The sequence below is a fragment of the Apteryx rowi genome, unplaced genomic scaffold (assembly GCF_003343035.1).
Source record: "Apteryx rowi isolate R43461 unplaced genomic scaffold, aptRow1 scaffold_798, whole genome shotgun sequence".
NCBI classification, from domain to species: Eukaryota; Metazoa; Chordata; class Aves; order Apterygiformes; family Apterygidae; genus Apteryx; species Apteryx rowi.
Genome location: NW_020451091.1, coordinates 66334 through 80846, shown reverse-complemented (window position 1 = coordinate 80846; position 14513 = coordinate 66334). Strand labels below are relative to the sequence as shown.

The 14513-nt window shown below is 38.1% G+C and overlaps 1 protein-coding gene across 1 annotated transcript in view; it reads right to left on the bottom strand.

Annotated features, from left to right (window-relative positions):
* The window catches only part of LOC112977053 (receptor-type tyrosine-protein phosphatase mu-like), a gene marked incomplete at both ends in the record, with an annotated part of 298449 nt that overhangs the window by 246812 nt on the left and 37124 nt on the right, over positions 1 to 14513 (bottom strand). Inside the window, one exon of the mRNA XM_026088923.1 lies at positions 1995 to 2260. Within this exon, the coding sequence (XP_025944708.1) occupies positions 1995 to 2260 (266 nt within the window). The remainder of the gene's footprint in view (positions 1 to 1994; positions 2261 to 14513) is intronic.

The window sequence follows — 14513 nt, the reverse complement described above, 5'->3', positions numbered from 1 at the left end:
TGTGGCTAAACCAGGCAAGGACTCTGTGATGAGGATATGGTCTCATTTCCTGGAGATGCAGGTGATATGCAGCTTCTCCCACATTGCTGAGGAGCACCTGAACTCTGCTAACAAACCTGCCCATCCTGAAAAGGGGCCAGTATCCCCACTGAGCCATGGGGCCATTCATGTATCATGAGTCCTCTCAGTGAAGCCTGCTGAGATGTCCATGAAGTGGATCCTCACCATCACCTCCATGACAATTAGCTGTGGCAATTCTTAGCCACTTTGGGCAAAGCACTGGATGTGAATGTGGATCCTGTCAATACAGGACACAACCCAGGAACACATTGTTGGAGGTAAGAGGAACTAGAGGATGATCTCAGAGATCTCTGTCATCACTTTGTCTACAGTGCAACTGCTTACCTGAAACTGGTTAGCCACTAACAAGTAGGAATCATTGGTTGTCAGGCTTGTGAGCAGTCACTCTCTTAAGCAAAGGTACATGACACATTGTTCAGGGATCCTGAACTTTTGTACAACAATGACAAAGTTGTGGTGCCAGCTTATAGCAGAGCAACTTAATAGCGCACTCTTGGATCTCTAAATTTTGCACCCACTGCTGGTTATCCCACATTCCAAGGACAAGATGGACCCAACACTGCAGGCTGATCTGTTGGACCAGGATTTTTCTGCCAATTGTGTGTGATTGCTGCAAAGCAATCACAGTGGGAAGGACTCTAGGAAGTTATTCAACTTGCTCTTTTCCTTAGAGAAAAAAGGGTTCAAAACGAAGGGCTTCAATTCACTGGAGATGTCCTCACATATCAGCTGCTGCAGCCAAAGAAAGAAGTCCTCCACAACCCCCTGGATCCGCAACCTTGCAGCAGACATTGCTAAATTCATAATGAGAGCATGGAGTGGACAGCAAACACCATGGTCACTCTAACAGCATAAGCAGGAACAGAAACAAGGCTCTGCCATGTGTGACACTGGCGGTCAGGGCAATGTATGAATTGACTGCTGTACGTATGTATGTATGTATGTATGCTGTCATCCCCTGCATGAGATCCACACAGAGTACTGTGAAAGGACAACACTGGACTTCCTAGGGAGGCCTGCAGTCAAAGAATCTCTATTTTTGGGAAGCTTTCCTTTAGAAAGCTTCAAACCATATGCATAGTGACAATGTTCAGCAACAGAGACCAAATTCAGTCCAAACCAACTTTCCAAACTATGAATAAAGATGATGAGAGGACCTCAGCAACAGCTTTGATCTACTGGTCTGCTCCTATTTTACTGAGTTACTTACTCATGCAGACATAGCCTATATTTTCAGGAGAACAAGGAAAAAATTATTTGAACTATTGTACAGCACTAAATGACTGTATGATCTGTAAACTTTCCTACAGAAAAGCAGCATCCTAAGGAACTGTCAGATGAAATTCTCACTAAGTCTTTAGGACATAATCAGAGGAACATTCCTATGATAGCTATTCTTATATTATGATTAGTATTGGATAGAATGAATGAATATTGCATTCAAACTGAGGACTCAAACAAAGGACTCTGCTGGTTCTAAAGTAACAAGTATTGCTGATCTAAATCAAACTTGAACACTTGACTGCAACAAAATCTATTGGCATTCAATTCCAGCGTCCCTAATGAACTGAATGTATGAGTGAATTCATTATAGAAAAACAGAGGTAATTGACTGAAATCAGTGGCAAAATTTCTAAATTGTTTCAACATTATTATTTCATCTACATTTAAAGCATGTGTGTGTGTCTGTATACATATATATCATACACTTCGATAAATGTATGTATACATATAAATACAGACATACATATATTATATATAAAAACAGACACCTGGCATCATCTGAAAGAATATAATTAAGACAAAGATCAGCATAACATACTGAACATCCTGTTTTGATTTAAAGCCAAAATGATGATTAAGAACCAGGCGCCTATTATAAGAAACAAAATTTCATAAAAAGTAAAACATACCTGATAGAAATTAGGCCAGAAGGTGCTAATTGCCAGTTCTGCTCTGTTCCAAGTACCAGTGGTAGATGTGTTCCAGACTGGGTTACCAATAGGGCCATCATTGACTTTCACATATACATTCAAAGTGCCAGGGCTAGATCCACTCTTGCTTGAAACATAATAGTGGAAATCAATACAATGTGTATCATTTTCTTTTAGATGAGGCAGCAGCAGGTGAGCTTTCTGTCCAGCAAATCTCCCAGATGTATTCACTAACATGAAAGATCCTGCAAAATAAAGTCACTGTTTCAATGTCTTCATTATTTTATTTTCCCCTCCTTAATATGGTGATTTGTAATTACAGTTTAATTTTAAAAAGTCACTTTATTTTGCTTCTAATAATGTAACAATAAGTTCAGTGACCACAATGTGTTTCATTGAAGTGTACCATTGAAATAAATCAACTTAGAGAAAAGATGCACAGCTAAAGAGTTTGAAGGGCTGAACAGTCATTTCATTAGAATAATACAAATTGTTTTCAAGACAATTGTTGTGTTGAACTAGAATCCTAAACCCAGAGTAAAGAATTCCACTCATATATATACTACGATATCATAGAAGGAAGAAAAATACAACAGGTTAACTATTTTGGAAAGAGGACAAATCAACAAAATACATGGGATATTTTAAAGCATGTGTTTTTTATAAAAGTCTAAAAATGAATATGCTATAGATGTACTTTGGGATACATGCATAGCTAAGTGCTTTTATAAAAATAAAGCACACATTTCTCAAACAGATATTAGGAAACAACTTTTTTTTTAATTGAATGGGTAATGATCCCTCTGAATTTCAATGAGATGCAAACTCCTAAGTCATTTCTTAAAACAGAATGTAGGTGTTCAGAGAACTTCAGTCCAGACCTCTATCTTAAATAGGTTTAATTATTCAATAATATAGTTTTGCAGTTACCTTAAATTATTTATCAAGCATAATGCCTCATGAATTTTCTTTCTAGAGAAAGTAACTGAGTTTCTGAAGTTGACAAAGACTGAAATGAAGTGTGATACAAAGTAATCTGAACATTTTACTACTTAAAAGCCATTACTGTATACTAAAATTATAGACTGCTAAATACTATAACATATTGGGACAAATCTTTATGCATTAGCTACATAAGCAGAAGTCACTGAACAAGCTTTTCCAGTTAAAATGTTCAAAAACCTCATACAACATAAAATAGACCATTATACATTTAAAATTCATTTGCATTTCTGGGGCTCCTCGTACTGGCTTCATGTACACTCATAAGGAAAGCTTTTGTTTGTTTATTTTAATTTAGCAGAAAAAAAGTAATATTCTTCCTAGTACTCTTCTATCGAGGGATTGGTTTCTATGAGTTTCATATTGCACTATATTCAAATCCTGATCATACACACATCTGCAACCTTTTATTTCTTGCTGCGTTTCAGTAGTCTATCATGTAGGAAGGAGAGAGAGGCACAAGCAGGAGAGAGAAAGGTAAATCCCAGAATCCTGGATGGGGCCGCCAAGAGGCGGTGACGTTCCTCCTGCCCTCTTGGGAAGGGCACAGCAAGGACGAGCTGCTGCTCTTTCTGCAGGCTTCACACACGCGCTCCCCCTGCCGCAGCCTGTCCAACAGCCCCCCATACTTGCAGCCCATGCCCCGGCTGGTTTTGACTTGCCACGCCACCATCTTCAGCACTTCGGTTACCACAAAATTAACTTCTGCAAAGATGTAATTAAGGAGAAGACTCCCGTACTTATTTTCATGCATGGAGAGGAGAGCAAGCAGGTTAGTAGCTTTCAGCCTTCCCAGTACTTTCTTCAGTATGATGATTCCTGAATTATTTGTGGTCTTGGGCTTATTAAAGTATAAAATTCATATGAGTTGGAATTTTAGCTCCTGTTGCTCAATGTTTAACTAGTACACTGAAAGGTAAAGTATGAATAGGCACACGGCTGGAACAACAGTTAGTCCTGTTTTTTTTTTTTTTTAAATAACACATTTACCTTTCTTTATAACACTATAAAGAGTTTAAAATAAAACCAAAGAAAATATACTTGGGTACAAAGGGGAAGCAAATAAATTTTAAATTTAGCCACATAGATGTTTGCTTGAATCACAAAAAAAACTAATATTCCTTCCATCACTTAGGACACGCACTGCTGTTCAATTTGTTCATAGATATTTTAAATGTAAAACTTTTGAAACATTTACAAGTGCTTAATGTATCAAAACAATGCTTATAGCATTTATGACTTCATTAAAATTAAATGCCAAGCGTGTTTATATCCTAACACACAGAATGCCATGGAGAAAAGGATACCTTCTTTTCTTCCTCACCTTAACACTGCATGCAAGCATAATCATAATAACCCAACCAATTTTATATTCAGTGCTGTTAAGAATCCTACAGCCCTTGATAGAAATATATTTTTAAGAACCATTTCACTTGTGATGTCCTGAATAACATAGTCTGTATTTATACTGCACAACTGAGCAACGTGAATAACTATCAGTGGTCTTAGAAAAGGAGTATAGTCAGCCTATTTTGAAAACGTGCCTACAACTCCCTTGTTGAAAGTGAAAAAGTACAAAAGAGCTTCTCTAACCAAAATAAATCTTATGGCCTCCATTTAAAGAAGTAACGTGATTCCCTTTTGTAAGGAACGGAAATCTTTAATGAGAACAAAATTAGATTGCGGTACATTATTTAGATGTGCTATTTTAATTTTCAGCTACAAATGATCTGGCAAGCTCTTCCTAGCTCATGAGGCAAGACGCAGGAGACAGTGACGCCAATGCATCCTCTTAATTGTTTGACTAAACTTACGGCTCAGTCTCAGGAAATGAGGCACAAATGGCGTAACAGTGCCATGATAGGTAAACTACATCAGACAGGTCTTTGGGGAGCGTTTAATTCCCCCTTGTGAATGGCTCACTGACTAACACTTTCAGAAGCTGAAGTTTTGCTTTTGTTCCAGTGAACCTGGAGCAGCACGTTGACACATAGAAGAAAAAAAAAAAAACTTTTAACAGGGTTAAAACTAGAAGAACATTCAGTCATCTAGCCTGACCTTCTAAACACAGAGCTGAGTAATATGTAGTAGCTTTTTGTATCAAACACAATAACTTCAATTCTAGCCTAAACATACCCTCTGGAAAGCATTTAAAGTCGAATTTCCTGAAAAAAGGAGGCATCTGAAAGAYGGGTACAGGAACAGCCAACTTTCTGAGAGCCTGGTTTCAGAGCAGAGAGCGGCAGAGCCCTCTGCTCGGCATGCAGCCTCCTCACAGCAGGTACGGGGCACGGCTTAAGGCCATCACAAGGAAAGCCCCAAATACCTGTGCATTAAACTACCTATAATCAGCCCATTTAATGCAGAGCCATTTTGAGCTAGCCAAAGGAAAAACTCAATACAGATGCACCTTTAACATGCCCCATCTTGGAAATTGTGTGCTTTACTCGAGGTGGAACGTGCTCTGGCTAACGTGCTCACACCTACCAGCATGTGGGCAAATCTAAAGTTCACATATAAGCCACCAGCACGCTGTGGGTTTGACAAAGGTTAAGCAAAAGAAAACAAGGATTACACATTTCACAGAAGCTCACGGTCAATACATTATCCTTGAAAGGCTGCCATCTCGTGAAGGAATTCAATCAGTTTGGTTTGACAAGATCTGTTTTTCCATTCATATGATCTCTGTTCTATAAACATCAACTTTTAAAGGTGAAAAATAACACAAATTAAAATCAAGTGTAAGCAGGAGTAAAGCCAGTAAAATCAAGGCAAAAATAACGAAACATAAAACAGTTGAATTTGGGCCTTAGTTTCTACACCTAGTCTAACTATGGATCTCCCTACAAGAAAAAGGCTTAATATGTACAGTACTAAAAGGAAAAGGCATAACCTTTAGACAGAAACTATTACATAGATTTTACTTAAAACCATGCCATATGCGTAAAGGGTAGAAAAAAGCAAACTGAGAACATTACAACCTTTCTTACAATGTTTTTCAAATCTACTCAACTTATCTTCAATGTTAAGTCATGTAGAAATTTTCTCTATCAACTGCTACTACTGTCATCTGTTAAACTGATTGCTAAAATGCTACTATGCCAGATGGCTATACAAATCTAAAGCATGCGGATAAATTCAATACACAAATGAACACTTTATTTTGACTGCAAAAACAAAACAGAGTTCTCAGCCAAGGGAAAAAAAATCATGGCATAGTTTGTTTGCTGGAGAGCATTAACAAGTTAGTTGTTCAGTTCTACAGAAAGGTTTTGTCACGTATTTGGGCACCTGACAAACATACTCCAAAAAATAAACACATGTAGTCTCTGTTGTATCTACTAGGAAACAGTTATTTGTTAGGAAACGTGAACTATAGTCAGATTCTAACAGAAAACCCATAAAATTATAATCAATTCAGTACTCATAAGAAAAGATAGCAAATGTGCATATTACTATAGATATATTCCTTTTAAAATGAATGATTTCCCTAGATATAGTTTCATGTTAAACACATGGATAATTACAGTTTCCTCAGTCAACAAGTTTAAATGGGATTTTTTAAGGTTCAGTGCTCAGGTCTACGTTTAGGTACTACACGCAATTCAATAGTTCAAAGTACACACTGAAATCAAACTCGGAAAAAAACCTCAGGTAGCTGATGGTGCTCAGCATCCACTAAATTCAATTTAGGCTTCTTTAATCCATGTGTATTAACAGTCACAAACTTGCTTAGTCACCCATATTTCGTCATTTCACCCAGAGGGTTTATACCAGCAAACGGGTGGACTTTTACAATTACTGTTGTTTTTACCACTGGTTCTATCCTTCCTCATTGCCAAAATGCTTCAGCAGTAATTCAGCAAATATTTGACACATTAAAATACTAATCCTAAGAAGATGCAATACTTGAAAAAGGCAATATAGACTAAAAATCTTCCAGAGTAAAGAGTAAACTGGCCACCAAACTTCCCTGTAATTCTCATTAGCATCAATAGTAATTTTCTGTGGGGCAAGTAGAGAGGGAAATGAAAATTCTATAATATTTATTGCACCAGTTTTTCAGTAATAAATAATATGACAGCTTTTATTTAGGATTTTGTACACAAAGAGATGCCCAAAAGATGGAGTGATATAAGAACAGCAAAGAAAAACAGTTTGTTTAAAAAAAAAGAGAGAAAAACCTGACAACTGGAAAAGCAATAGACTCTCCTACAAAAATGATGGAAATAGCACAAGAGATATTTTCTAGTCACTTCTGCAAGTTTTCACCACGTCACATCACCTTGTTGAGAGACACTTTTTATACTTGGAATGTCAAATGCAATGAAATTGAATGCAATATCATTTTTCATGAATGAAGAAAATGTGACTGGTGAGCAAAAAAAGTTACTTTGTTGATTTTTCAAAGTCCTATACATGGCTGAGAACAAATGATTAGTTTTCCTTCCAGGCAATGACAAGAGACATAATCCATCCAGGAACTGAAATTTCATTGATATGATAATAAACGTAAGTTAAAAAGTACTGGAGTTTAATCTATTTAGTCATCAGAATGTGATGATTTTGGCTCTCGATATTTGAGAAATGTGCTAAATGAAGCGAAGCAAACGTTCTGATTTTAAGAACAGATATTGTATGTATTACCTTATTCATAAAACATCTTTCAGGTGCAGAACCATATCTTGATCAAGCTGAAAGGTTTGATCTTATTATCAAATACGCTGTGATATCTTACTAGTCGGACACAAAGGGTTTGTTTTTTACTAAGAGAACAGCATTCCCTAAGTGCCAGCCAACCCTACTGCTATCACTATGAGGCTGCTATTTTCTGACTGTAAAATATTGCTGTATCATTTCTAGCCGTGCTCCAGTTGCAAGATACCTGGCGATGCTGAGCACGTGACTCCTGTGAGTGCCCAAGGCTACRTACGTGACTGCCCCAGACACTGGAATTGCTGTGCGTATGCAGATGAATTGCAAGGCTCAAGCATAATGGGTCCCACTTTCAAACAAGGAAAAGTCAATAGATACGTTATTTATTATATTTCATAACTGAAAAATGTGTACTGACCCACTTGGAAGTATTGCAGAAAGCAGAAGTTCTGAATTTAACAACAAAGAACCTCAAGCTCTAATTCCCAAAGCTAGTAAACAGAAGAGTTTCTGTCTTCAGGGTTCTTTTTCTACTATTTAATAATTTTACAGGAAAAGGAAAAATACATTTTCTTGTAACAGTTGAAAATAATGGAGCTGACGAAATTTGAGAAACCTCTCAAATCATGACTAACAGTACCTGAAGAACCAGGAACAAAAAAGTGCAGTGAAAAAGAAGAGGTAACGACACCTCGGAAGCTGCTCTTACCTAAGATTATGAGAAACCAGAGAATTTTGAGCTGGGTCCTGAGGCAAAAGAGAATCATACAGTTTCTGAAGATGGCATAGCTGCAGTCACCAGTTTAAAGGTGCAAAAGAGGAAAGCAGAGGAAATATTTCAGAATTTCAAACCTGGCATTCTGCAACTACATAAAGTGAAGGAAAACATGAAAAGAATGGATCAGGATTTTCTTTAGTGATATCTAACCACTTGCAAAAGGACAGAATCTATTCAAGAGAGTTGCACCCAAACAGACAACTTTCAAGAAGACTGCACAAGAGAGTCAGGAATAGTAAGAATCATAGCTGGACCAAGTTAAGATGGAAAAGATGTATTTTTTTAATGTTAAGTACTGTATGAGGCAGCTTAAAAATGAACTATGCGGTTATCATCATGAGCACCTCCCACTGATGGGCACAGACAATTTCACTGGTGATGACCTTCACAAAATATCAAACATCTGCCTTCCTATCACAGAATCAAAGCAAGCAACATCTATTACCCAGCAAAACAGGACACTACAAGAAAAATTAGCAGAGGCCACTGTGAACCTGTTGGGGCAAGCATCAGGGCTAGTTACAGACGTTTTTACTGAAACAGAAAGTCAACATATATTAATATTAAAAAGTTTTTTAGTAGTAGAGTAAAAATCAAAAATAGGTCATATCATTGTTCTTATATATTCAGATTTTTACTGTATGCTTCAGTCTGATTAGGAATCTGGCTACATGACAGATCCTGCTTGACTTCAAGTGTGAACCTCGCAAATCCTATAAAATACAATGTTCTGTCAAAACAAACACTGGGTTCTAAAACAGCTTTCTTCACTGCAGTATTTCTAGTCAGGATAGGTGTTATAGGAGAGGAGACCATTCTTAAATAAACAGGATGCTGGCAACAGCACAGGCCCCCAAAATAGGACAGCAGTATTCAGTGTAGTTTGAGCTACCACTTACAGTGCCTGTTCTTCAGAAAATACAACCTTTCTTTAACTGAAACTCATAAGAAAAATTACAACATATAATGCAAACTATTATTTGACACCTAAATTACTCATCCTTCTACATCACAAAATGAGACAAATTAACTAATTCAGAGCAATATGAACTAAAGTTAGTTTGGATATTACTTCTGCTCAGATACATCATTTGGAGAGGCCATGCAGTATATCAATACAAATAAATATCCCTACAGTTTGCACTTACTTTGAATTGGCAAGATGAGAAGTGCCAGAGTGCAACAGTTGAGGCTCTTCCTCACAGTGCCTCAACTAACATCCACCAATTCTGTTAATTATCTTGTAGAACATAAGCGTCTCAGGTGAGTCGTAAGCTCTCTTTTTAGCATCACTTATTCATCTTAAGTTTCATGTTATAATTTAAATCATTATTAATTACAATCCTAAAATAAAACCATCAATCATCCTAACCTTTGAAATGTTTACCTTCAAAATTTCCAACTACAAAAACTCTTGAAAAAAACCCAGTTAAACTATTTTATTCCTAATCCTGCACACTGTACAAAAGACCAATCCACTTCTACCCGTAACTTTAGCTTAGGTTTAGCCTAACAGCTAAGAAGCCTAAAAGCCTTATAATTCTTTCACCAAATTCAATTTCTTCAAATTCTTCCTCATCTAATATGCGTAGACACATCTTCCATTATTTTGTTGGAAAAATGTTTTGATCAAATACGAACATGAAATCACATATTTCTGAATCATGTATTTGTGCAGTCACTTTTCCAATAGCCAGAAATCTCTGAAAGAACTGCCTTCTTGATGAATGCTGTTTGTTTTTTCTATCCTTTTCAATATTTAAAGAATTTCAATATTTAATGAATTTCACTATTCGCCTTATAGTCTTTGTTCTGTTTCCTTCATGAACCCTCTAGATTTTCAATGTATTGACATTTTAAAGGCTGTTTCTTTTATAACTAATATTACCTCTCTCCTCCTTTTTAAGTTCATTGGCAAAAAACAAGTAATGTATAGAAAGTCCATACACACAAAGTTCACAGATGATAAGAGAAAACAACTGCATATGGACAAATTCTGAGAGATCTGTTTAATGTTTCAGATTCAACTTCTGAACCAATCATTACCTTTATATAAAAATAGAAAGCAGAGGAAGAAATGGCCAATTATTCACATGTTGGAGTACACCATACTTTAATTACTGAAAACAAAAACATCTTCTGGTGCAGATTTAACATGAAAAGTTTTTGAAAAGAAAAATATAAAGGTTATAGGTGAAGAAAAGGAAATGAAATGAGGGAGGGGGTTATGGACTCTGTCAGGGAAACGTATCAATTAAAAATTCATGACTCCAGGACTCAGGGAAACTTTTAAAACACAAAGCTATCTAGCAGCATCTCCCCACGACTGAAAAAGACAAATTCAGGCTAAATTTTCTAGAGTAGAGAGCAGGCAGTTATCCAAAGCAATCAATTTCAATTAACTAAAATTAGGGGATGAAGTGGATCCTTCCAAAGTCTCCTTCACATAACATAATATGCAAAGGAACTGGAATCATCTCTGCTTCAAGAGAGATGGCCTTTAACAGAAGAAGGAATTTTGTCGGAGTGGGGGGACGGGCCCGGAGTAACGATGAGTCTCAATATGAGTATGGTCGTTCTCCCTTTATTCAAGCTTTTACAGAGTATATATAGACAATGAGCAGAAGCTTGCGTTAGTAACAATGCTACTATTGGTTAAGGCCCCCTGTATACGCGCGATGTGCCGCGACAGGATTGGTGTCGGGCGACTGCTTGTGTTACTAGCTTTGTGGTCAGAGCTGTGTGCTGCCTCCCCTTTTCTTGATGTCGACACCGGCGATGTTCCTGTTTTCATCGTTTAGAGGAGACTTCAAGGACAGCAGCTTGCCCACACGCTGAGCCTTATTCTATGTAATCGTAGGCGGGATTGCTCACTTTTAACAGATCATGGCCCTTTTGGCCTAACCATTCCTCCACAGAATTTAGGGTTTCTGAGATGAAGACGTAAAGTGAGGCTCTGACATACAACAGCATAAGAGCCATAATAGATCCTCCCCAATCCAGTTTGCAATCAGTGTGTTTCCAGAACAAGACCATGCTTGGAATATACACAGCCATACTAAGGAAAACAGTATATTGCAAAGTACTTTCCTGCATTTTGCACTGTCTACTGAGCAGCAGAGATAGTTTATGCAAAGAAGAAAAGACAACACTATTGTCCTACAGCTGGATAGCTGGTATGTAGAAAATGATGAGGCTGTCTTTTTGCAAACTATACACACACTTAAGGAATGAACACTACAGAGGACTTACCTGTTTGAATTAAAAATACCATACAGAAAGGTATATACAGGGTGTGCATATATATATATTTATATATATATGAGATAAATACAGAAGGAAAAGAAAAGCTTACAAGTTTGGATGAACTCTTCTATTCGCAGTTTAAGATCCTGTAAATACAACATATCACAATTTTTTCAGGCTTCAATACAGTGGGTCTAGAATCTTGTTTATTTGGAACAAACTGAAGGAATCTGGAAGGAAGACCAGTGAATACTGGGTTTGTACAAAACTTTCTGAAGGATATGAAAAAGGAACTGCAATTCTACTCACAAAGCCAATAAGCCAATTTTTTTAAGTAAACCACCTCACTTGCCTGAATACAAGGCAGGTGCAATTCCAAGGCAACCCTTTTTGGGGGGTGGGGGTGGCATTAGCTCTCAAGGGGTTGTGTTGCTCCTCTTGACCCCAGAGCACCACCCTAAAGGCAGCACAGCCCCTTCCAGAGCTCCAGCTGTGTGCAGACTGGTGCAGCTTTAGCCTAGACAGCACTTACCAAGGAAGCACCAAAGAAGCCCGAGGCACCCAAAAAATCCAATAGCAACTAACTAGCCAAGGTATGCTCTGGCTCAGGAGGGGTTTTTGTTTGTTTTTAAAGGGACTGTACTCCAACTGGGCTTCAAAGAGTCAAGCCTGGCACAAGGCAAAATTGTTTGTTTTAATTATCTTTCTTTAAAATCCCTCATTTTATGTTTGGCCTCATATGGTATGTTATAGTAGTTCTACCAGCTCCAGCAATAGCTGGATACTAGCTACGGATACTAGCTACAGATAGTGACAATAGTGCTACAACCTGTAAAAGCAGTAAACTGATTTTAAAAAAATGTACTCACAATAGGCAGCTTCCCACAAATGATAATCTAAGTTTCCTTCAAATTCTCTCAAGAGTCCTGATGCAGTCATCTGGATTTCTTTAAAGCTGGACTAATACCTTTTACCAGCTGTAACATTTTTTAACTTTTATGTTACGACTGGATTTCAAACACACCAGAGCTTTGAGACAGACCTGTCTGCACCTTTTCTTTAAAGTGAACACACCAAAAAAATACCAAAAGGGCTTTAAAGAAGCTATGTTTTATTAGAGCATGAACTTAAACAACTCTCTTCTGTTTGAAAACAGACATTTGAAAACAAACATCTCTTCTGCCGAACTGTGTCTTTGCAACAAGGTCCCTTCCCTCCAGACTGCTTTTCACACCAACAATTTTCAGAGGCCTAGGATTTCAACAGCTACTTGTTGCTCTCTCAATCAATAGAAAAATCTCCCCTTTTCATCATCTCTTACCTGGTTTTGTGTCTAGTCCCCGCTACTCTAAGAAAACTCTGTAAGCGCAAGCTTCTGCCCTGTTCTTCCCTGGGAAAGTGCCACCCGTGGCCAGGTGCTCCCAAAGAAGAAACCACCCCTCCCCTTCAACGAATTGCACCTAACCAAAATGCAGAAAAACATGAAAAAAAACCCTTCAACCATTACCTCATCTGTCACACACAGAACGACAGTATGTGCACAGAGTTTGTTGTATTTTCCTTCTGCTTTCAAGGAAACAAAAGGAAGTTTCCAACCTCACAAACAGAATTCTATTTTTTAACCCCCAAGGCTTTCCCCTCCTCCGAGGGCTACACTGCTGCAKGTGCTTCTTTGGCTTTCTTGTCTTGTCCATCCCTAACAGCGCACAGTTCCACCAATTAATTCTTTAGCCTGCGATTTTGCAGTGAGATCCAGGGAGAAAGAAGTCTGCTAGTCTAAAATCTCTCCGAAATAAAATATGGAAAGCCAAAATATAGGATTCAGTAAATAAAGAATTAAAGAACAAGAATAGAAAAAGTAACAAACAACACGATAACAGGCAAAACAGGTCTTGTTTAAAAAAAAAAAAAGTGCCTGGTTTTATGGTTGGAGGGGATTACAAGTATAGCTGATAAAGATAACAGCTAAAGATGTGAAAGATTTCTGTGAAGTGTTTAACACAGTAAATACAAACTGATTAAAACAACATGACAGAAAAAGGTGTATGTTAAATGGATTAAGAGCCAAACAGATAAGAGTTCTCAAGATGCAACTGTTACTGGGGAAATCCCAATAAATGAGGGATGGGGTTCTATTAGTGGGGTTCTCTCTGGAGCAGCATTAAACTAGATGCTATTTAATTCCTTTAACAAGGACCTGACAACAAACATAAAACTGTTTCAGGTAAAATTTGTAATGGGTACAAGCACTGGCAAAAAACCAAAAAGTGTCTGAGTAGCTGAATGCAGAGGGCCCTCAGGACCCGGGGTGACAGCTCCCGTCCCAGCCTGACAGACGCGAGGCTGCTGCAGCGCCGTGTCCCCAGGCCCCCAGCAGCGAGGCTGAGCTCGTATGCCCAACAGGTGTGCACAGCTGGCCACAAACACCAACCCAGACAGGAAAACAGTGCGTTTACCAGCACCCCTATAAACACACACAGCACAGACAGCCCCATCCTCCTCCTCTTCCTCTCTGGCTAGTCAGAGTTTATGTCTGCAAGTGCAATACACACTCTGGTTCTCCCCACTGCTGGCCCCGAGACCCATGAGCCCCTGAAGGGTCACGGTCCCACACTAGTCGCTGGCACTTAAACCTCTTACCCTACTCTCTGGCTAGTCTGGTTTGAATATTACTAGCATTCACACAAACACACACACACTCAGAATAGAGAGCGCACCCACAAGGAAGATGGCTAGAAATTAGATTTAATACGAATATAGGATAGACTGTGGTCAACAAGCACCAGTTGCAGTCAGACAAGCATACTGAGTGGTCA